This window comes from Bos taurus, chromosome 10, assembly GCF_002263795.3.
Source record: "Bos taurus isolate L1 Dominette 01449 registration number 42190680 breed Hereford chromosome 10, ARS-UCD2.0, whole genome shotgun sequence".
In the NCBI taxonomy this organism is placed as follows: Eukaryota; Metazoa; Chordata; class Mammalia; order Artiodactyla; family Bovidae; genus Bos; species Bos taurus.
Genome location: NC_037337.1, coordinates 102,642,539 through 102,665,125, shown reverse-complemented (window position 1 = coordinate 102,665,125; position 22,587 = coordinate 102,642,539). Strand labels below are relative to the sequence as shown.

General features: G+C 47.5%; 1 protein-coding gene across 5 annotated transcripts in view; it reads left to right on the top strand.

Moving 5' to 3' along the window:
* The window catches only part of RPS6KA5 (ribosomal protein S6 kinase A5), a 217,030-nt gene that overhangs the window by 8,745 nt on the left and 185,698 nt on the right, over nt 1–22,587 (top strand). Inside the window, exon 1 of one of the 5 annotated variants that reach the window (XM_059890253.1) lies at nt 5,206–5,362. The exons of 2 other annotated variants lie outside the window; for them this stretch is intronic. Coding sequence is in view for 2 of the 3 variants with exons in the window: in XM_005212138.5 (XP_005212195.1) it covers nt 21,626–21,674 (49 nt within the window). In the remaining variant the exon portion in view is untranslated. Of the gene's footprint in view, nt 1–5,205; nt 5,363–17,825; nt 19,276–20,125; nt 21,675–22,587 lie in introns of those variants that run through there. 2 more of the 5 variants (XM_059890251.1, XM_005212138.5) reach the window with 2 other exon arrangements.

Genomic DNA, 22,587 nt, shown 5'->3' with positions numbered 1-22,587 from the left:
AGAAAAAACTTTTGAGTTTTCCATTTGTGGCTTTACTGTACCTATGTAAATTTGGTCTTATAATGTTATTTTTCTGACACCATCACTACAATGTGTAAATTGCCAGTAGCTGCAAACAAGTAAATTGATGGAGTCTTCTTGTGTGGTAGACTGAATTAATACACCTCCTCCCCCTAACCTGTAAATATGGTTCCTCACATGACAAAGAGACCGTGCAGACTTAAGGGTGGGGAATTCTGACACGGGCGCAGTGTAAGCAGAGGTCCTTGTGAGAGGGAAGTAGGTGGATCCGAGAGAAGGTGTTAACGAGAGTGGAAACAGACGGGGAGGAGGAGGTGCGACGGTGGCAGCAGAAATGGGAGCGACGCCCCTGCTGGAGAGGGGCCCCGAGCCAAGGAGCAGCGGGCTCTCACGGAGGAGGACGGCCAGGCCCCTGGCCTGCCCAAGAGGAGTGCAGCTCTGTTACTTGGCTGCTCTGTGGAACCCAGCCTGAGACTTCTGAGCTCTAGAACTATAATAAGACGCATTTATGTTGGCAGTGGCACCCCACTCCAGTACTCTTGCCTGGAAAATCCCATGGACGGAGGAGCCTGGTGGACTGCAGTCTATGGGGTCGCTAAGAGTTGGACACGACTGAGCAGCTTCACTTTCACTTTTCACTTTCACGTGTTGGAGAAGGAAATGGCAACCCACTCCAGTGTTCTTGCCTGGAGAATCCCAGGGACGGGGGAGCCTGGTGGGCTGCCATCTATGGGGTCGCACAGAGTTGGACACGACTGAAGCGACTTAGAAGCAACTTAGCAGCATGTTGTTCATAAACCATGAAGTTTATGTAATCTTTTACAGCAGCAATAGGAAACCAACACATCTTGCTTAAGACTGGATGAACCAAGAGATAATTTTGCCCCAGGCTTGGGTAATTGAGTAGGATAACAGTGTGAAGCAATCAGTCATTTAAACAACCATTTAGTAGAAACTGGTAACAAATGTCTGCTTCTTAGAAGAAATAGGATGCTGTTCCCTCTAGGGAATCCCCAAGACATTCCTTTCTGATCTTGGTACCCAGCCTGGCTGAGCTGCTGTGACCAGCGGTTCTGGTTTTCATAGGAATGCTGTGAAGTAGACCCCCAGGGCAGGCCTCTTTTACCAAGTTGGTGGCTAGAAAGCTTCACATCTCAGGGCTACACCACATACAACTGTGACCTAGCGTGCATCTTGAGGCCTCTTCCTGGCGTCATCTTCTGCCCTTAGTCTTTCTTCCTTTCTTACACTTTAGTTAATTTCAATAATTTGTCCTAAGTCTTTTCTAGACCAAGCAGGAATTAGGTAAATATCTCATTAAATAAATACATTTATATACAAACCATGAATAATACGGACAATGTAGAAAGACGTTTGACTTTCTATCCAGGATTTTGTTTCTTAAATCTTTGTGGTGTGGTGTTCGTGCTATTTTTATCTTTCTCCTAAGAGGGAAAAAGTAGGTCTCAGATTAATTAATGGCGTTTTAGAGTTTTTAAAAAGTATATAGTGAGAAATCAGTAAAATTGAGGCATACTTTAAGAAACAAATTTTATTGGCAAAATGATGGAAGTCGTACACAGGCCTCTCTTTTCTGTGTTGGTGGAATATCCCGTCAGTAATGGGAAAATTCAGGCCACTGAAGCAGTCTGTCCTCTAACCACATCAATACTGGATTGAAATGACATATTTTTCCTATAGAAAAAACTATTTAAAACGTGTAATAAGGAAATGTTGTACTTCATATCTAAATAAATGATGTTGCATTGAAAGGATGTGAGCACTGAACCTCATCAGTGGATCTGCACTAGCCCTTCCCCGTGAATGTGCCCCTGTTTTTCCTTTATACCAATGTCCTTGTTTGTAAGGAAACATCATAATTGGCTAGAGTAGGACAGATCTAACGGGTACACACAAATCAAACACATAACTTTGATGTACTTCTGTCGTGTATAAATTGGGCAAAAGAGCCACAGTTCGATTCACCCATTACGGACTTGTCGATTCTTGTGTGTCTGGCACCGTAACAGATGCCGGATTTTTGCAGGGAACAAATTAGACACGGCTCCTCCCCTCATTGAACACATCTAAAGAGAAAGACCTTCCTTCCGTAACCACACAGTTGACCATAGGATTGTAGTTGTGATAGGCCATGGGGTCATGCAGACGCTCTGAGAGAGTCTGAGGGTGGCCGGCCTCCAGAGGAAGTGGGGGAGCATCTGTGTGGCGGAGTGTCCGCCGGCCCTGCTGTCGTGGGGTGCCGCGTAGGGGGCGGGCAGCGAGGCGTTTCTGCCAGAGGCAGCGGCAGATGGTCCTGGAGAGGGGAGGGCTTGCAGCCCAGGTACCGGATGGAAGGCCTTTGTGGCCCAAGCTTGTGTCCAAGCAGGAGAGCCGCAGGAAACGCGCTGAGAAGGTAGCCGAGCCGGTGGGCGGGCTCTGTGGGTTGTTCAGGTGTCACCCTGAGTGCAGGGTGAAGCTGCTGAAGGATTTTTCAGAGATTAGTTTTGCACTGTTAAAAAAACGGCTTCCTCATGTGAGGGGCAAGGTAGGAAAGAGTGTCTGAGGGGAGACAAGTTCAGAGGCTCTTGTGGAAGTTCAGGTGCAAATACAAGTTGGGATTGGGTAACGATTAGAAATTAAGAATTGTGAAAGTATTTGAGATATATTTAGCAGAATATATCAGCGGAACTTGGGTGGTAGTGATATGAGATTTTCGGGCTGGAACAAACATATGTTTGAAGGTACGGTTTGTTCAGATGGTGTATTAATTTTCAGTTGCTGCATGACAAATCACCACAAACTTAGTGGCTTGTAATAGCACTTGTTCATTAGCTTACAGTTCGGTAGGTTAGAATTCTCCACGGCATGGTTAACGTCAAGATGGTAGGCAGATGGGACTTCCCAGTGGTGCAGTGGTTAAGACTCCGCCTTCTCATGCAGGGGGTGCAGGTCCCGTCCCTGGTTCAGGGGCTGAGATCCCACATGCCTCGCTGCCAAAAATACTAAAACAGAACAGAAGCAATAGTATAACGAATTCAATGAAGACTTCAGATGGCCCACATCAGAAATCGTAAAAGAAAAAGATGGTAGCCAGCCAGAGTTCTTGTCTGGCGGCTCTGGGAAGAAATGCACTTGGAAGCTCGTTGCCATGGCCAGCAGACTCTCCTCCCAACGTCTTCAGTCTGCGGCCGCAGCGTCCTCAGTGGCGCCAGTGGGGCCTCTGTCGGCTGCAGAGGCCGTCTGCACCCACTCACCTGGCCCCCCATCTTCAGGCCTCTGAGCTGGTGACACGCTTCCCGGCTCCTGCGCTCTGACGTCCGAATCTTCTGTCATCTCTAGGCTTTGTGTAATTAGGTCCGACTTACCTGAACAATCTTCCTATCGTGAGATCAACTGATTTGGGACCTTAAGTACATGAGCAGCAAAATCCCTGTCTCCCAAGAGTGGCGTCTCCTCGTGCTCAGGTGCTCAGGGCAGGGGCCACACAGAGGCCATGGAGGCCGCGTTGGGATTCTTCCTTAGAGCTCACAGAAGGTGAGCCAGGGGTGATGCCCATGGGGTGGGCAGAAAGGATCGAACCCAGATGTGTACAGATCAAAGCTTGAGACGCCTCTGACATACTCTAGTAGACACACGTGGTGATAGCAGTCGTGGGTAATGAAAGCTTGCTGTGTGCTGCCGAGCTGGTGCTTGTATCAACTCATTTAGTCCACGCGGTAGCCTTATGAAGTCAGTACCATTTTTATTATTCCAGTTTTACAGATGGGGAAACTGAGTCTTAGAGACGTCACTGACTTGCTCAGGATTACCCAGGAAGTAAATATAAAGTTTTGAAACCTGAGTGGTCTGGCCCCCCAGGCTGACCTAAACTGTTGTGCTTTCTTTCATCAGTGGGATGTGGGCCTGGAGCTCGGCGAAGGTGTCTGGGCTGCAGGTGAAAATTCTAGCATCACTGGGATGTAGATGGCTTTGGAAGCCCAGTTGTGAATGAGATCATCTCAGGAAAGCTTGTAGAATGGAGAGAAGAAGGGGACTCAGAACTGAGCCTCGAAGAACTCTAGAATTTAGACGATGGGTAAGAAAGGAGTAGCTAAGAAGGAATGCAAAGGAGGAACGGCCGGGAGCGGGTGGGGGTGGGAGAGACCTCAGAGAGCTGTGATGCCAGGAAGGCAAGGAGAGAAGGTGCTTCAGAGGGCCTGTCACCGCCGACTGAGCAGCTGATGACCTTATCAAGAGCAATTTTAGTGGAGGTTTGAGGGGGAGGCCAGATTGCAATGGACTGAGGAGTGGATGCAAGTGAGTACTTAGAAAAATTACTTTTTTTACATGTACAACACTGCTTTATTTATTGATTTAATTTATATCTGGCAGTGCTGGCTGGGCTTTCCCTCGCTGCACAGGCTTCTAGAGCACGGGCTCAGCAGCTGTGAGGCACAGGCTTCACTTCTCCGTCACACGTGGGCTCTGCCCGGGCCGGGATCACACCTGTGTCCCCTCATTGGCAGGCGGATTCTTATCCACTGTGCCGCCAGGGAAGTCTGCGAGTGGAAACTTTGAAGAGGCTTGGTTCCAGAGGGGATTAAAGAGAGAGACTTCGCCAGGGGTTCCGCTGGGGCAGCTATGTTTTGTTATTTTAAGAGGAGTGATGCTAGAATACGTTTAGTGTGAGTCCATTATAGGGAGAAAGAGAGAGAGAACTACTGAAGATACACAGAAAGAGGGGATAACTGAAGGCACTGAGAAGGCCCGTTGCTTCTTTTTTTTTTGAACACAATTTCTTTCTTTATTTGGCAGTGCTGGGTCTCAGTCGCGGCACCCACGGTCTCTGTTGCAGCACACGGGGTCTTCAGTTTCCATGTGTGGGCTCTAGTTCCCTGACCAGGGGTCGACCCTGCGCCCCCTGCTCTGGGAGCACATTCTTAGCCACTGAACCACCAGGGAAGCGCCCTCATCGCTTATGTTGTGATGAGAAGTGGGAATGGATACAGATTCTTTTGTAGATTTGGTGGCAGGAAGATACGGGAGTTTCCAAGCCATGCTTTTTTACCCCCTTCTCTATGAATTGTGAAGAAGGGCAGTTCTTTATTCAAGAAGAGAAAAATAGTTTTATTGTTTTACAAATTGTTCTTCTGGTCTTTAAAAATTCTTAGATATGGAGAAACATGCAAAAAGTAGACAGAATTCACACGCTTCAGACGGAAGTTTATAGGAGAGCGTTGCAGAAGGACATACAGACAGGTGAAGGACATACAGAAAGGCTTTGGATGCGGCCAGACGCGCTCTGCGCTCTCCACAGAGGTCGTTCTCTGGACGTGGTTTCTGGATCATGCCAAAATTCTTCGTAAGCATAATGTTCTTTTTCTTACTTTTGAAGTGTTATATTTAGTTCCGTTCTTCTAAGTTAAATTTATTTGGTACATGTATTGGGGGGAAAAAAGGCTGTTTGTTACTGCTTTACGAGCATTTGTTTTCTTATTGACTCAGTTTTCACATTGGCTCCATCATGTAATTCCAGAATCAGCTGGATAAGTAAACACTGCTGTTTTAGACACTGAAAGCACAGTGAGTCTTGAGGGTAAGTGACCCCGGCAATAAGAGAAAAGTGGGCAGCATTGTTTTAAAGTACACAGATATTAAATATAACTTTGTTCTGCCTCCAGCAGAATGTTGTCCAGAGAGATGGTTTGAGGGCCAACCACAAATCTAAACAGCTTCAGAACAGCTTACCACCTGGCACTTAAAAGGAACCTAGTGTGCTGGCTGTTCAGCTTAGCCGCTAGCTCTCACGTCGTCCCCAGGATCAGACTACTCGACTCTGCAGACGAGGGGTCAAGATGTTTAGGCTTCAGGGTTTTGTACATGCTGGACACCCCCAGAATTAGAGTTTATCTTGTAAATTGTTGTATAAATAATTTATTTCCCCTTAACAAAAAGAAAAAAAAAGAACCGAAATAGCAGAGAACGAGTTTTTTCTCACTGCATACAATTGTCACCTTTTGAATGAAGCTAAATTAGTCCAAGAAGCTTATGTTTTTGCAGCGTTGAGTAAGAAAAGGCAAGGTTTTACAAGAAAAGTTCTGTTACAACTTCGTTGGTCTGGTCGCAGTAAAATAGATGCTACATCTGTACTTCCCAGGTGGTAGATTGAGAGCAGACCCAGGTGTATTAAATAAGGATGACTGAGTCGCGTGGCGCCTCACGCCTCTGTTTGAGGAATTCCACTTCCTCAGAGAACTTGCCCCATTTTCCCCACTCGCCCTGGTCTTCAGGCTCCTCTTCCCACATGGTTGAACCATCTTATCAGGGGAAAAAAATTCCTCTGTGGCCCTCTAGTTTTTGCTATCTTTCCCTTTCCCACCAGATGTTGAAAGAGCAGTTTATACCAGCTGTTGCTGTGGCTTTATCTCCTGTTCAGTCTTTGATGCCCCCAAGAAGTGCGCTGTCTGCAGTTACTCATGTCCCCCTGTTCTCCTAATCTGGGAAGAGCCTCCGTTTAATCCTCCTCGGCCCATTAGGGCCGTCGGCACACGAGTGTGGGCTCGGTGTGGCCTTGCTCTCCCCGGTCGCACCCATCCCTGACCACCTCGCCGCCCTCTCCCCCTGGCCTCCTCTGCTTGCCCCTTAAATGCTGGTAATCTGCCGTCAGCCCTCTTTCTTCTAACTCTGCACGGTCTTTCTGGGAAATCAAGTATCACAGCTTGAACTACCATCTGAGTCTCTCTCTTCTGCTTGGATCTCTTTCTGGGGTTCCTTACCAGTTACTCCCAAGTACCTGCCGAACAAGAGGTAGCTGGGCAGCCCTCGGGGCCCACTCACGCTCAGCTCGAAGGCTGCCTCTTCCTCCAGAGCTGGCCGTGGTTTATTTAGGGACATTTCCCACCTGCCTGGACCCCAGCTAGATGCATCCTGGACGTCCTCTGCCTTGGGTCCTGCCCACCTACCGGTTCCTTCCCCCAGTGTGTCAACTCCATCTCTGAAAGGGCGCCTTCATTTCTGGCTCAGCGTTGCCACTGCCGGGATCTTAGTTCAGTGTCTGACCGAAAGTGATGGCTGTCGTTTACCGAGCTTTCTGTGTTGGGTCCTTTGCTGAGCGTCTTGCGCGTCTCATTTGGCTCTCACACTGTGTGTATGGTTGGGACTATGTCTGGCCTCTCTGGCCCTCTCGCTCCTGTTGTCTGCCCCTCGCTGGAGTCCAGTGTAGCGGTGAAAAACAGTTCCTGTGGGCCTCGATGCCCTTTGAGTTGGTGGTGCCTAATTTCAGGCACGGATGCTGCACATTTTCAGTTTCTGCCCCAGGCTTCTGACTCCTGCTCACGTTTCAGCAGCCTGGTGGGAACTGGCTGGGCGAGCATGCGGACCCCAGAGGCGAGAGGCGGAGTGCCCCGCCGGGCAGCCCACGCCAGAGTGGGCAGAGCTGATGTCATAGGCGCCCGTGCGCTTGGGAGCCCTGGCGTGTCTCTGGGACTCCAATTTCTCGGCTTCTGCCCGTTCGCATCCATTCTTCCTTCCAGCGGCCTGCCCGGCTGTCTTTAGGCCCAGCTCCACGTGCAGGTGCAGCAGGCTCACATGGACTGTTTGCTTCTCAAAGCTGTGCAAGGTCAGCCCCCCGTGTAAGCTCCTTACTCTTTACGATTCAGGGGTCAGCCTCTCCTGCACACCCTTGGTAGGTGTTCAGAATTGAGGTCCAGGCCCCATGAGCAGAGAGCCCTCAGATGGGGCGCCGAGCGCAGGAGCCTGAGAGTGTCGTGCCCCGGAGCCCGCGTCCTCGGGACAGGCGGGCGGGGAGCAGCCTGCTCGCCCAGAGCCCGTGCGCTGGTCCCTCTGAGGTGGACGCCTCTCATACTGTCCCCGGAACAGAAGCTAGACACACTCGTGGTATGGTCTGATCAGGGAGAGGACACTCAGGCTGGTAGCCAGGGGCCTGGCTAGTGTGCACCCATGGGGGTGGTGGGGGGTGCCCGGGGGCCGGGGATCTTGAAGGGGTTGGAGCGGGCGTGGCGGAGTAGTAAGGCTAGAGAGGGGAGAATTCACTAACCTGGGTGCTCTGTTCACAATTCAGGACTTAACATCCTGGCAGCCTCCTCCTAACATGCTTCTGGGATGGTTCTAGGAGTCTGGACATGACTGTGACCTACCAAGAGTAGGTAAATAAGCAGGAACTGCCTTGGCAGAGTATTGAGACCAGAAGTCTCAGAGAAGAGCGTGTTGGAGTGGATTTATTCTATGAGGCTGGAGAACACACTTTTTGACTTTTGGATCCTTCAGTTCAGTTCAGTCACTCAGTCGTGTCCGACTGTTTGCAGTCCCATGAATGGCAGCACGCCAGGCCTCCCTGTCCATCACCAACTCCCAGAGTTCACTCAAACTCAAGTCCATCGAGTCAGTAATGCCATCCAGCCATCTCATCCTCTGTCGTCCCCTTCTCCTCCTGCCCCCAGTCCCTCCCAGTATCAGGGTCTTTTCCAGTGAGTCAGCTCTTCACATGAGGTGGCCAAAGTACTGGAGTTTCAGCTTTAGCATCATTCCTTCCAAAGAACACCCAGGGCTGATCTCCTTCAGAATGGACTGGTTGGATCTCCTTGCAGTCCAAAGGTCTCTCAAGAGTCTTCTCCAACACCACAGTTCAAAAGCATCAATTCTTCGGTGCTCAGCCTTCTTCACAGTCCAACTCTCACATCCATACATGACCACTGGAAAAACCATAGCCTTGACTAGACGGACCTTTGTTGGCAAAGTCATGTCTCTGCTTTTGAATATGCAATCTAGGTTGGTCATAACTTTCCTTCCAAGGTGCGTCTTTTAATTTCATGGCTGCAATCACCGTCTGCAGTGATTTTGGAGCCCAGAAAAATAAAGTCTGACACTGTTTCCACTGTTTCTCCATCTATTTCCCATGAAGTGATAGGACGGGATGCCATGATCTTTGTTTTCTGAGTGTTGAGCTTTAAGCCAACTTTTTCACTCTCCACTTTCACTTTCATCAAGAGGCTTTTTAGTTCCTCTTCACTTTCTGCCCTAAGGGTGGTGTCATCTGCATATCTGAGGTTATTGATATTTCTCCCAGCAATCTTGATTCCAGCTTGTGCTTCTTCCAGCCCAGCGTTTCTCATGATGTACTCTGCATATAAGTTAAATAAGCAGGGTGACAATATACAGCCTTGATGTACTCCTTTTCCTATTTGGAACCAGTCTATTGTTCCATGTCCAGTTCTAACTGTTGCTTCCTGACTTGCATATAGGTTTCTCAAGAGGCAGGTCAGGTGGCCTGGTATTCCCATCTCTTTCAGAATTTTCCACAGTTTATTGTGATCCACACATTCAAAGGCTTTGGCATAGTCCATAAAGCAGAAATAGATGTTTTTCTGGAACTGTCTTGCTTTTTCGATGATCCAGCAGATGTTGGCAATTTGGTCTCTGGTTCCTCTGCCTTTTCTAAAACCAGCTTGAACATCTGGAAGTTCACAGTTCACGTATTGCTGAAGCCTGGCTTGGAGAATTTTGAGCATTATTTTACTAGTGTGTGAGATGAGTGCAATTGTGTGGTAGTTTGAGCATTTTTTGGCATTGACCTTTTCTAGTCCTGTGGCCACTGCTGAGTTTTCCAAATTTGCTGGCATATTGAGTGCAGCACTTTCACAGCATCATCTTTCAGGATTTGAAGTAGCTCCACTGGAATTCCATCACTTCCACTAGCTTTGTTCGTAGTGATGCTTTCTAAGGCCCACTTGACTTCACATTCCAGGTTGTCTGGCTCTAGGTCAGTGATCACACCATCGTGATTATCTTGGTCGTGAAGAGCTTTTTTGTACAATTCTTCTGTGTATTCTTGCCACCTGTTCTTAATATCTTCTGCTTCTGTTAGGTCCATACCATTTCTGTCCTTGATCGAGCGCATCTTTGCATGAAATGTTCTCTTGGTATCTCTAACTTTCTTGAAGAGACCTCTAGTCTTGCCCATTCTGTTGTTTTCCTCTATTTCTTTGCATTGATCGCTGAGGAAGGCTCTTATCTCTTCTTGCTATTCTTTGGAACTCTGCATTCAGATGTTTATATCTTTACTTTTCTCCTGTGCTGCTGCTGCTGCTGCTGCTGCTAAGTCGCTTCAGTCATGTCCGACTCTGTGCGACCCCATAGACGGCAGCCCACCAGGCTCCCCCGTCCCTGGGATTCTCCAGGCAAGAACACTGGAGTGGGTTGCCATTTCTTTCTCCAATGCATGAAAGTGAAAAGTGAAAGTGAAGTCGCTCAGTCATGTCCGACTCTTAGCGACCCCATGGACTGCAACCTTCCAGGCTCCTCCATCCATGGGATTTTCCAGGCAAAGAGTGCTGGAGTGGGTGCCATCGCCTTTTTCTCCTTTAGAAGGGTCCAAACAAAGCATCTCCTTCTCTCAGGTAATTCAGAACGCCCAGGTGAGAGGAAACTGCCCGAGTGTCATAGCAAAGCCTCCGTGGACCTGGGTCTCCCTGTATCCATGGAAACGGGGGGCTCTGGAAGAACACGGGCCACACAGTGTCCCCGTGTAACAGTGTCACAGGGCGAGGTGGGTGTAATTACCACCGGGGGCCAGAGTGGCATTCACGGTGCCCTGGCTCACCCAGCCCTGGGATGGAGCAGAGTGATGGACCGCCCGCCAGGACGGCATTGGCCTTGTGTGATTTAGGCCATCGTCTCTGAGGGAGCTCCGCCTTCGGCTGCCTTGCCCTGCTGGGCAGTTGCTGCTGCAGACGCTTTAGTTCCGTTCCCTAGAGGGGCAGCAGCAGGAACACTCCCAGTTAGACCTCAAGCTCAGAGTAAACTCTCCCCTGCCACTGTCAGGCGGCAGCCGCGCCAGCTCCTTGAAGACCCAGTGACCCGTTTACCTATCCTCCAGCTCCCTGGGTGTGGCTGCCGAGTAACCCGGCGTGCGTTCCAGGTGCGCGAGTGACGACTCGGCCTGCATGTCGCCATTCGGTGGCCGATTTAATGGCAGCAGAAGGCGTCTGAGCATCCCGTCAGCGGCCCTTGAAGCATCCCTGCACAGCCTCTCCCGGCTCTCCTGTCCCAGCCTTGACTGCCTTCACTGGGCAGGGTCTGCCTCAGCGTGCTCCCGTTTCCTCTAGTATGCATCGCTTCCTTTTGGCTCCAGGGCTTCTCCAGGGTCCACCCTGCAGGAGATACAAGTAGGAGGGCACCGCAGCTGCTTTAGCTGGAAGTTAGTGCTCCCCAAGGGCTGCCCTAACCGAAGAAGAGGGCAGGACCCCGTGGAGAAACGCTTCTCCCCGGCTTTGCACAGAAGGGGCCCAGTGCTTTCCAGTCGTCCCTGCGTTTTGGTGCCATGGAGCTCAGTCGCCCAGTGGCGGTGAGCGTGTCCGTGTCCGTGTCCCCTGGTGGTGAGTGTGTCTGTGTCAGTGTCCCTGTGGTGGTGAGCGTGTCAGTGTCCCCATGGTGGTGAGCATGTCAGTGTCCCCATGGCGGTGAGCGTGTCTGTGTCCCTACAGTTGTAAGCGTGTCAGTATCCCCACAGTGGTGAGCATGTCCACGTCCCGGCAGTGGTGAGCTTGTCAGTGTCAGTGTCCCTATGGTGGTGATTGTGTCAGTGTCATTGTTCCTGCGGTGGTGAGCATGTCAGTGTCCCCATGGTGGTGAGTGTGTCAATGTCAGTGTCCCCACGGTGGTGAGTGTGTCAGTGTCAGTGTCATTGTTCCTGCGGTGGTGAGCATGTCAGTGTCCCCGTGGTGGTGAGCGTGTCCGTGTCCCTGCACTGGTAAGCGTGTCAGTGTCCCCATGGCAGTGAGCGTGTCAGTGTCCGTGTCCTGGCAGTGGTGAGCATGTCAGTGTCCCCGTGGTGGTGAGCGTGTCAGTGTCCCTGCCTGGTAAGCGTGTCAGCATCCCCATGGTGGTGAGTGTGTCAGTGTCCGTGGCCCTGCAGTGGTGAGTGTGTCAGTGTTCCCATGGCAGTGAGTGTGTCAATGTCAGTGTCCCTCCAGTGGTGAGCGTGTCAGTGTCCGTGTCCCCGTGGTGATGAGCGTGTCAGTGTCTGTGTCCCCATGGTGGTGAGCGTGTCAGGACAGTCGGCTTGCTTTGTCCTGCCCCTTCCCGGTCTCTGCCTTTTAGCTCCGTTTCTTCTCCTTCTGATGACGTGGCCTGTTGACAGGTCTTTGCAGATGCTCTCCTTTTGGGAGGCGCTTAGGGTCAGACACCCACTCCAGTGTTCTTGCCTGGAGCATCCCAGGGACGGGGGAGCCTGGTGGGTTGCTGTCTGTGGGGTCGCACAGAGTCGGACAGAACTGAAGCGACTTAGCAGCAGCAGCAGCAGGGTCAGACAAGTGCAGCTGTTGTGTTGGGGTGTGTGCGTCTGTGTGTCTAGCCAGCCATCCGTCTACCTACCTGTTCATCCGTCCATCCGTCCACCCAGTCCCAGAATGGTAAAGATGGTTGCTTAGCTCAACTCTAGTCAGTGGTGGAGCTGGAGTTCTGAGTTCATCTGAAGCCAGAGCAGGTCTCTTCTCCCTTGATGTACTGCCTTTTCCCTCTGAAGATGTCATCAGCGGGCCTCAGGGGGCTTGTCCAGCCTCCTCCTGCGGGAGCTAGCCCCCCTGCCAGCACGCAGAGGTCTTTGAGAGACCCCCGTCTACGGCGTGCCGGTCTGTAGGGTGCCGGGAGCGCGCCCGGCCCTTAGAGAGACCCCAGTCTACGGCGTGCCGGGAGGGCGCCCGGGCCTTAGACCCTCCGTCTGCAGGGTGCCGGGAGCACGCCCGGGCCTTAGAGAGACCCCCGTGTACGGCGTGCCGGGAGCGCGCCCGGCCCTTAGAGAGACCCCCGTCTGCAGGGTGCAGGGAGTGTGCCCGGCCCTTAGAGAGACCCTTGCCTGCAGGGTGCTGGGAGCGCGCCCGTCCCTTAGAGAGACCCCCGTCTACGGCGTGCCGGGAGCGCGCCCGGGCCTTAGACCCTCCGTCTGCAGGGTGCCGGGAGCGCGCCCGGGCCTTAGGGCCCCGTCTGCAGGGTTCCGGGAGTGTCCCCCCTCTGCAGTGAGCCCTCCTTGCCCTGCGCCTCGCTCTGGGGGCGCTCCCCTCACGGTCTGTTACGGAAAGTGTTTCGTTTTTGCTTCTTTTCTGAGTCAATCACCTCTTGTTGCCTTTGGTCGTTTTTTGGTTGTTTGCTCATTTCTGTTCTTAGTTTTTGTGTTTCTGCTTCAGGACTTTTTTTTCCTCCTCATATCTCGAGTACTTGTGTGAAGATTTTAAATTCAGTTCGGAGTGTTGTGTTACTGTTTGCTTCAGCTTTGTGGCTTTTCTTTTGGAGGGGGACGGGTTCGTCAGTGGCGATGCTTTTATTAGCAGTTTCTGATTTTGTTTTAAACAGTAGTTTTCTGTGTCCGTGGCCTGCTTTTTGCGTTTTTGCATATCTGCTCACCCCTTCTTAGGGAATTCCATAGTTCCGCCCTCCGCGCTTGTTGGGAGGTGCTGGGGCGGGGAGGGTGCGCCTGTTCTCTGGTGGGACCCTCGCCTTCCCTCCTCTCGGTCCTTTCCCTTGACTGCCAGTTTCCTAGGCGCCTCCCCTTCCCCTGCTGGTCTGCCCTCCGGAGATGTGCGTGCCTGATTTCTGTCGGATCCACTGCCTCTCGAGCCTCTTTTCGAGCCGGCCCTTGCAAAGTGTGCAGCATTCTAGTCTTATCCTTGGGCCTTTCTGGGCATGCTTCTGCTTTGTCTCCCCCTGCTCTTTTTCAGTGGCTCTCAAGTGTCCCTCCCTGTCTTTAAACCTGCAGACTTTCTGTGGGGTTGGTGGGAACTCTGCTCAATGGGGTCCGTTTTTCAGTCACCGGTCATTGGAAGCTTGTAGAGTTCTGTCTCCTGCTACTGCTCCAGGCGTGGGTCATGTGTGGTTTCACTCCGTCTTTGTTGGTTTTATGGTGCTGTGTATTTTGTTTATTTCTTTCTGTGGACCTGTTTTTAAATTCTTTTTTGAATTTGTTGCAGTCATGCATCCATTTTGTGTGTTGGCGTTCTGGCTGCCAGGCCTGTGGGCTCCTGGCTCCACAGCTAAGGATCACACCAGCACTGCTTGCGCTGGAAGGCCAAGTCTTAGCCGCTGGACAGCGAGGGAAGGCCCTATTTTGACTTTTTTGTTTATTTACTCTTGAGGGTATATGAGAAAATTTGGAATCTGGTGCCTTCATTCCCCTTAACCCAGAAGTTTCTCCGTTCTTTACAGACTCAGCTCAGGCTCCACCACCTTCTCTTCCTTGGCGTTTTCCGGTTCCCAGGCTCTGGTACTTGCTGCTTCCTTGTGTTCCTGACCTTCCGCCTCTCTAATTGCAGGTGTTTTATTGCATTGTAATTATATACTTGTCTCCCCTCCCCCATCAAATTGTGACTGTCTTTTGGCAGCAAACCTTGTATTTCTTTTTTGTGATACATAGTGGCACCCACTAATTGGATTAATTTATTTAAAACAGAATAGAAGCACAGTCAGTGGATGGAAGTCAGCTCTATCCACTGTGAATAATGTGAATATTTTTGGATCATAGTGAACTTTAGTTTTAAAAGAAGATAAGTAAAAAACTATGAATAATGATCAGGTTTATATTATAATCAGTTCAGTCGCTCAGTCATGTCTGACTCTTTGTGATCCCGTGTACTACAGCACGCCAGGCCTCCCTGTCCATCACCAACTTCCAGAGGTTGCTCAAACTCATGTCCATCAAGTCAGTGATGCCATCCAACCATCTTATCCTCTGTCGTCATAATACTAAAGTTTAAGATAATAAGATTACCACTTTTTCCCACAGAGCTTAGAATGTTAATTGATTGACTTTTGAAAATAGAAATATCTTTAATAAATACTTTTTCTAATATTGCTGAATAGTTAAAAGTCTAGAATCTGAAATGATTCATGGTTTCTTTTTTAAAAAAAAAGAATATCTATGAAAAGATTCTGCAAAATTACTGGGTTTAAAATTTTTTTAATTTTTTTAAATTATGAAACTATGATAGTACATTTATAGGAGGCTTGGAAAATACAGAACAAGATTCCATATAGTTCAACTATGCTATGCTATGCTATGCTAAGTCACTTCAGTCGTGTCCGACTCTGTGTGACCCCATAGACGGCAGCCACCAGGCTCCCCCGTCCCTGGGATTCTCCAGGCAAGAACACTGGAGTGGGTTGCCATTTCCTTCTCCAGTGCAGGAAAGTGAAAAGTGAAAGCGAAGTCGCTCAGTTGTGTCCGACTCTTAGCGACCCCGTGGACTGCAGCCTACCAGGCTCCTCCAGCCATGGGATTTTCCAGGCAAAAGTACTGGAATGGGGTGCCATTGCCTTCTCCGAGTTCAACTATATATTACCATTATTTCTTTAAGTATATAAGTTAAGATTTTTAGTTGGAGTTTCAATATCGAACTCTCAAAAATTAGTAGAATGTATATACAGAGAAGTAGAAGAATATAGTTGACCCCAAATTACAGTTTTTAATGGATCATTTTAATATTCAAGTGACTTTCTACCTTTTTGCTATACAAGATGTGTTTGGGTGCCAAGTGACTGAAATTCCACATACCAGCGGAAAAGACAAAATTGGATTCTTAAGTGCACAGCACTGGGTTACCTGACTGAGTTTGGAAATAGGAGTGTCAAAATTCATCTTCTGCTCAGTTTTTAGCACCGTGTAAAGATCTTGCTTTTGCTTAAAAAAAAATTATTTATTTTTAATTGAGGGATAATTTCTCTGTGCTTTTTTTGAATTGGTTTTGAAATAAAGAATTTGACAATATGGATGTACATCCTTAAGAAAACTAGGTATGTGGAAATGAAGACCCTTTACCTAATAATTAGTAAGTATTCTATTGATACAAATTTGTTCTTTTTTCCTGTCCAACTGTAAACATTTTTATCACGAGGGCTATTTCTTCTCAGACAGAGGGGTCCACTTAACCCATTTGTTCTACATTTGGTATTATGGGCCATGATTATTAGATACAAAAATCAAGTAGGATTTTGAAGATTTAAAAAGAAATCTATAGTACTGCATTGTAGGAATTCCAAACAACCCCTATCTCATTCAGAATTCTCTATAGAGAGGTGTTGTAAACAGGCATAGTGCATCAGCTCACTCATGTACAGGTCAGATGGGAAATTTGCCTCTGTAAATGAGTTTGTTCAGAAAATGGATTTGTTGGTTTTTATATTCTGAAACTAAAAAGGAAAAAAGACAAAGGGAACATAATAGATAGTCGTCTGATATTTGTGTGCCATAAGGAATAGTGTTCTTTCCAGTGTTTTTTTAATTGCAAGATGATTTTCTTTAGTTCTTCTAATTGTGTGATAATTTTTGAATTGTGCTAGTCTGTATTTTGACTATGTATTTGCTCTTTTCAAAAGAAATGGTATGCAAGCCACATGGCACTAGAACTATGGAGTAATTTCTTTGGAAACATTTTGGTTTCAGGTGGACATTACAAGAAGACATTTGACCCTACTGTTCTTAGCAATGTTCCCTGTAAGCCATTCAAAAGATTGTGAGCGCAGATACGGAGAACAAACCCATGGTTCCCAGTGGAAAGAGGGACGGGGAGGGGCAGGAGATGGGTATCAGCTTAAGAGGCACAAACTACTGTGTGTAAAATACATAAGCTGCAAGGACGTGTTGTACAGCACAGGGCAAGTAGTAGTAGTATTTAATAACAAGAGTACACGGAATATAATCTAGGAAATTTTGAATCACTGTGTTGTGCACTCTAAATCAATTATGCCTTAATTAAAAAATGTAAATAAATAAATATCCATCTTATTAAAAATTTTTTTAAAGATTTGTGAGCAGACCACTTCGATCTTGAGACTGGTCCTGAGACTTCCATGCATTACCTCAGTTGTGATCACTGTTAGCAGTGGTATGAGATTGGTGGGCCCTGTATGTTCTGTTAAACCGCCAGCGACCCTGTGTGTGCTGCAGACTGAGAGGACACCAGGGTAGGGGCTTCGAGCCAGCTCACACGTCTTGCAGGTGGCAAAGCTGGCTGTGAACTTAGACATCTGCGCTCCAGCAACTGCCCTGCCTGAACCTTTGTGTCTTTATGGCTGATTTTTCACCCTGTCTGAGAAGAGCGTGCCTTGACATACTCATTTCTTTATTTCCCATCGTGGGGGTGGAAGGACAAGGGCGATGACGGTGAGGGTTGTTTTCAGGAACTGTCGGATTCTGTAGTTGTTAAAGAGGCCAGTTTTAAAAGCACGGGTCTTTTTCTGGTGTGTGTGGAGAGCAGACACTCATGAACGTGCCCGCTAGTGCTATCTGATCTTACTATTTTGTGATGTTGGGTTCGTATCTGGTTTTCTTTTTTTAATGTATGTATCATTTGTTTATTTGCCTACTTAGCTGTGCCAGGTCTTAGTTGAGGCGTGAGGGATCTTTGTCTTCCTTGTGGCATTAAGGGTCTTCAGTGCAGCGTTCGGGCCTTTAGCCGAGCCGCGTCACTCTGGCATGCTGCGTGTTGGCGCTCCTGCCCCCACCAGGACCGCACCCCAGCTCCCTGCACTGGGAGTGTGGGGTCTCAGCCCCTCGACCACTAGGAAGCCCCCATGTCTGTCTTTTTCAAGAAGTTGTTACTGCTGCTGCTGCTGAGTCACTTCAGTCGTGTCCGACTCTGTGTGACCCCATAGACGGCAGCCCATGAGGCTCCCCTGTCCCTGGGATTCTCCAGGCAAGAGCACTGGAGTTGGTTGCCATTTCCTTCTCCAATGCAGGAAAGAGAAAAGTGAGAGTGAAGTCACTCAATCGTGTCCGACTCTTAGCGACCCCATGGACTGCAGCTCACCAGGCTCCTCTCCATGGGATTTTCCAGGCAAGAGTACTGGAGTGGGTTGCCATTGCCTTCTCTGAAGTTGTTACTAGTTCAGTTGAAACTTTATGTAACCATTATCCTGAATGTAGTTTTTGTCATCCCAGTTGTGTTTTTATACTTTTACAACATAAGTATATGTGCATAAATTACAGTGCGTAATAATATTTTGCATGTCTTTCTCTTTACCTGTGTGGTGCGGTCAGTCTCTGTCGTGTCCAACTCTTTGCGATCCTGCGGGCCATAGCCCACCAGGCTCCTCTGTCCATGGGATTTTCCCAGCAAGAATGCTGGAGTGGGTTGCCGTTTCCTCTTCCAGGGATCTCTTTACATAAATACGACATCATATAATATACACATCCTTAGCAAACATACGCAGGCCTATTATGTGTATCCTTCATTGCTGCATTAAAAGTGAGAGTTGTTTGTATGGCCATCTGTAACTTTTATCAATTTATTTTTGTTACTCTATGATGTTCCACTGTATGATTATATCATAATGTCTTTATTCATTGTCCTGTTAGTGGATATTCAGGGTTTTATTTTTTCTGTCATGCAGCGATCTTGTCTATGGCATTGTTTACGTGTCCACTTATATATGTGCAAGAGTTTATAGTGTATACCTAGGAATAGAATCACTGCTCTGTGGGTCTGCACAGCTTTTATTTTATTCAGTGTTGCCAAACTGCTTTCCAGATTGATTGTACTGGGTCATAGTCCCACCAGCAGGACACGAGAGTTCATTTTACTTGTCGCCTCTTGGTTTTACATTTTTAAATTGATTTGATGGGGGTAAAATAGTCTCTCTTTTTGCAGTGTCATTTCCCTGAATACTGATAGGCTTAATAGAATTCTTGAAAAATGTAAATAAAAATGAGGCAAAACAAAAATATAAAAGATTTCTTGACCATTTGGTTTCCCTCTTTTGTGAAACTGCCCTGTCATTTACCCCCTTACTTAAAATTTTTTTTTTTTAATTGGATTGCTTTTCTTTGTTTGAAAGGAGCCCATTTTCTGTGATTACATGCTCTGTGTCCCTAACTTCTTAGACAGCATTTTGGATATAATTTAACCCTTTTAAAAATGACTGAACAACATTATTGTGCTGTTTAGATAGCAGTGCGGAAGGTATGTGAGACTGTTGGTGATCTGGTCCTCAGTGGCTGGACTGCTGTGCCTTTTAGAATTACCCTTTACTTTTGTAAGCACGTTCTTTTTCTTCCCTCGCTTCTTTTCTTCTCTTGTTTCCCTTCTTGATGCTTCCAGTGCATTTCGTCGCTTCTCTGCTGTCTGGTTTTAGATAAAATTATCTGGGTGAGGTTCCAAGAATTGTGTTGTTTTTGGGCAGTGAATGTGCTGTGATGCGCTGCCTTCTTCATATCTGGGGAGGCCCCTGAGGTTAGTCCCAGGTGCATGTGGGCTTGGACTTGGACTCTGGGTGAGTGCATGTGCTGAACAGTGACTTCGGGGTTAGTGTGAGCAAGGCTCCGTCTTAGCAGAAATGATAAGCTTTTGAGACTGGCATGTATTACTGTAAATCCACATGAAAATTATCTTTTAAAATTCTAGATTACAACTTTTCAGAGTAAAATTTTTTTTCTCTTCTGGGTTTCTCAGTGTTGCTAGAACAGTATAGAAATCTTTCAGACGTTTATGTGTTTGGTCGGGCCTCTACTCCAGTACTTTTGCCTAGAAAATCCCATGGATGGAGGAGCCTGGTAGGCTGCAGTCCATGGGGTTGCTAGAGTCGGACACGACTGAGCGACTTCACTTTCACTTTTCACTTTCATGCTTTGGAGAAGGAAATGGCACCCCACTCCAATGTTCTTGCCTGGAGAATCCCAGGGACGGGGAAGCCTGGTGGGCTGCCGTCTATGGGGTCGCACAGAGTCGGACACGACTGAAGCAACTTAGCAGTAGCAGCCACTGTGCTTAACATTAATTGTTAAGGTTTTAATATTCCCACTGGCTAGTCTGAAACATTTTTTTATTCCCCTGTTGCTTTGGCATTAAAATTCTATGAGGACAGAGATTCTGTCTGTTCCTCACAATTGAATCTGATCACCTAGAGTAGTCTGGAACATGATAGATACTCAGATATTTGAGGGAATGCACAGTGGAGTGAATTCCACTGTCCTTATTTTTTTAGTAACAAGCCCAGTTAGTTGACTTAAAAAGATTAATAAGATTATTTTATATTTGTTTCAATTACTTTCTTTCTGCCTTAAATTATCTGCCTGTTTTTCTGTCTTTTCTGTTTTTTTTTTTTTTGTACTGTGTTAAAGGATGAATCTGATCCCTGTGTGGTTAAAAAAATTATTTAAACTATGGAATAGACTAGAAAATTTAAAAGTGTACGTAAAGTATCAGGAATAATGCTACAACAGTCATCCGAGAATCTCTTTCTATCACAGATATTGGGTTGGCCAAAAAGTCTGTTTGGGTTTTCATAAGATGTTGCAGAAAAACCTGAAGGAACGTTTTGGCCAACTCAATACAGTATCTTCCCCAAGGTCACAAGTCTGGTAGTTTATGTGGTTGAGATTAGAAAACAGGTCTTTTTAGTTTAGGAGCACTTGCTTTACTTGAAACTTCTCAGTACTTTCCCTTCATATTTGCTTGTGCTATTTCTCTTTTTTAAATTGAAGTACAGTTGCTTTACACTATTGTGTTAGGTTCAGGTGTACAGCATAGGATTCAGTCATTTTTACAGTTTATGTTCCTTCAGAGGTGACTCCGAGATACTAGGACATACTTCCCTGTGCTCTGCGGTGTATCCTCAGTGCTTATCTGCTTTATACACAGTAGTCTGTATCTTAGTGTTGGTGTTGTTTAGTCACTAAGTCACGTCTGACTCTTCGAGACCTCATGGACTTAGCCCACGGCTCCTCTGACCACGGGATGTCCCAGGCAAGGATTCTGGAGGGGTTGCCATGTCCTTCCCCTGGGCGCCTTCCTGACCGGGGTCAAGTCTGGGACTCCCTCGTTGGCAGGCGGATTTTTTGCTGCTGAGCCACCAGGGAAGCCCGTATCAGTTAATCCCATACCCTTAATTTGTCCCTCCTTCCTTCCCTCGCTCCTTCGGTGACGACGAGTTTGTTTTCCTCATCTGTAGAGTCTGTTTCTGTTTTGTGTGGTAGTTCTTTATTTTTTTTTTTGTTTTGTGTGGTAGTTCTTTAATGTGGAAGGGACATTTTTGTTAAAACTCGCTCAGTTCTGCAGGCCCCATGGCAGCCCGTGGAAGCTGTCCCGCGTGTTTCGGCTAGACATAATCTCTCCTTCCTCTGACGTCCCCACATTTTGACAGCGGTGCATTTTATTGGGTATTATGGTTCTTCTTTGGCAAAGTTTACTCTGTTAGATAATAAGCTTTGGGGGAGTTGTTTTCTTCGTCTTGGTTTCCTAGTGCCTATCATAATTAGCATAAGAAGACTGGTTCCCAGGTCCTCTTATAATAACTGGTAAGAGAAGACTCAGCGTCAGTGGTTTAAGTAAAGAAGGTTGAAAAGAAGACAGCATGTGGCGAGGCCTCCCCGCGCCCCTGGGCATCCAGGCTCCTGCTGGCTGCTCCGCTGGCCTCAGCATGTGACCTCTCTGCTCTGTGCTGACGTTGACCGTCCAGACTCAGACAGGAATGTGGGGCAAGAGGAAGAGACTTTCCGTCTGTGAGGTGTTTGCTTCCTATGTAGGATTTGAATCCTCCTCAGGAGACATTTTTGTGTGTTTTTGGCTTTGGCTATGCAGCGTCACGTGGCCATCCTTTTGCAAGGGCGGCTGTGAAATGGAATATGTATTCTCAGCCTCTCAAGACAAGGGAAATGGTGATTGAGAATGGTGGTGAGTAGACCTGTATATAGTATCTGCCATAAAGAGGACTTGATAAATACTCTTTATTTAATTTGAAAAATTTTATCAAAAGTAATCCATGTATGTACTTAGTCAGATAAGACTATAAAGTAAGATCCGCAGCCCCTGACCCTCGTCTGCAGTTCCATCTCTGGTTTCTGCTTTCTTCTATTGTAACATGGTCTGCCAGCTGAGAAGTGGCACCGTGCAGCTCTTCAGTCTGCAGTTTTAGACCTCCTTTATTTATTTGTTCACTGTTTAACAGGCTTCCCTGGCGGCTCAGGTGGTAAAGAATCTGCCTGCAATGCAGGAGACTCGCATTCTATCCCTGGGTCAGGGAGATCCCCTGGATAAGGAAATGACAGCCCACTCCAGTATTCTTACCTAAAGAATCCCATGGACAGAGGAGCCTTGTGGGCTGCAGTCCATGGGTTAGCAAAGAGTCGGACCTGACTGAGCGACCAACACTTTCACTTTCACCTAATGAAGTTACGGTTCTGGTTGAATCCATATTCAGTCTTTACTTGCTGTCTAAATATTCATAGCTGAGCCAAGTATTTGTTTTTTGTTTTTGTTTCCTTCTTTGTATAAATTTTTTCCCCAGAGTTAAATTACCCCCGTCTTTCCATTCAGTTACTTTTCTTTGAGTCTCTAAGTGCCCCCACCTGTTTTAGCAGCTCTGTGAATTCCTCTTCTGTGTGATTTTCTGTAGATGAGACAACCCTTTTTCCTGGAGACTTTCCTTCTGAGCCCTCTGTTGTCATCCATGTGGACTAGTTACTCTCAGCTACTGTGTGATTGTCGTTGTGAGACTTCCCTTCACTGTCATCTTGAGAATGATGTGTTTAATCCTTTTTTTTCCTAGATCTTAAAGATTTTTTTGATCTTCAAATGTCTTGATTAT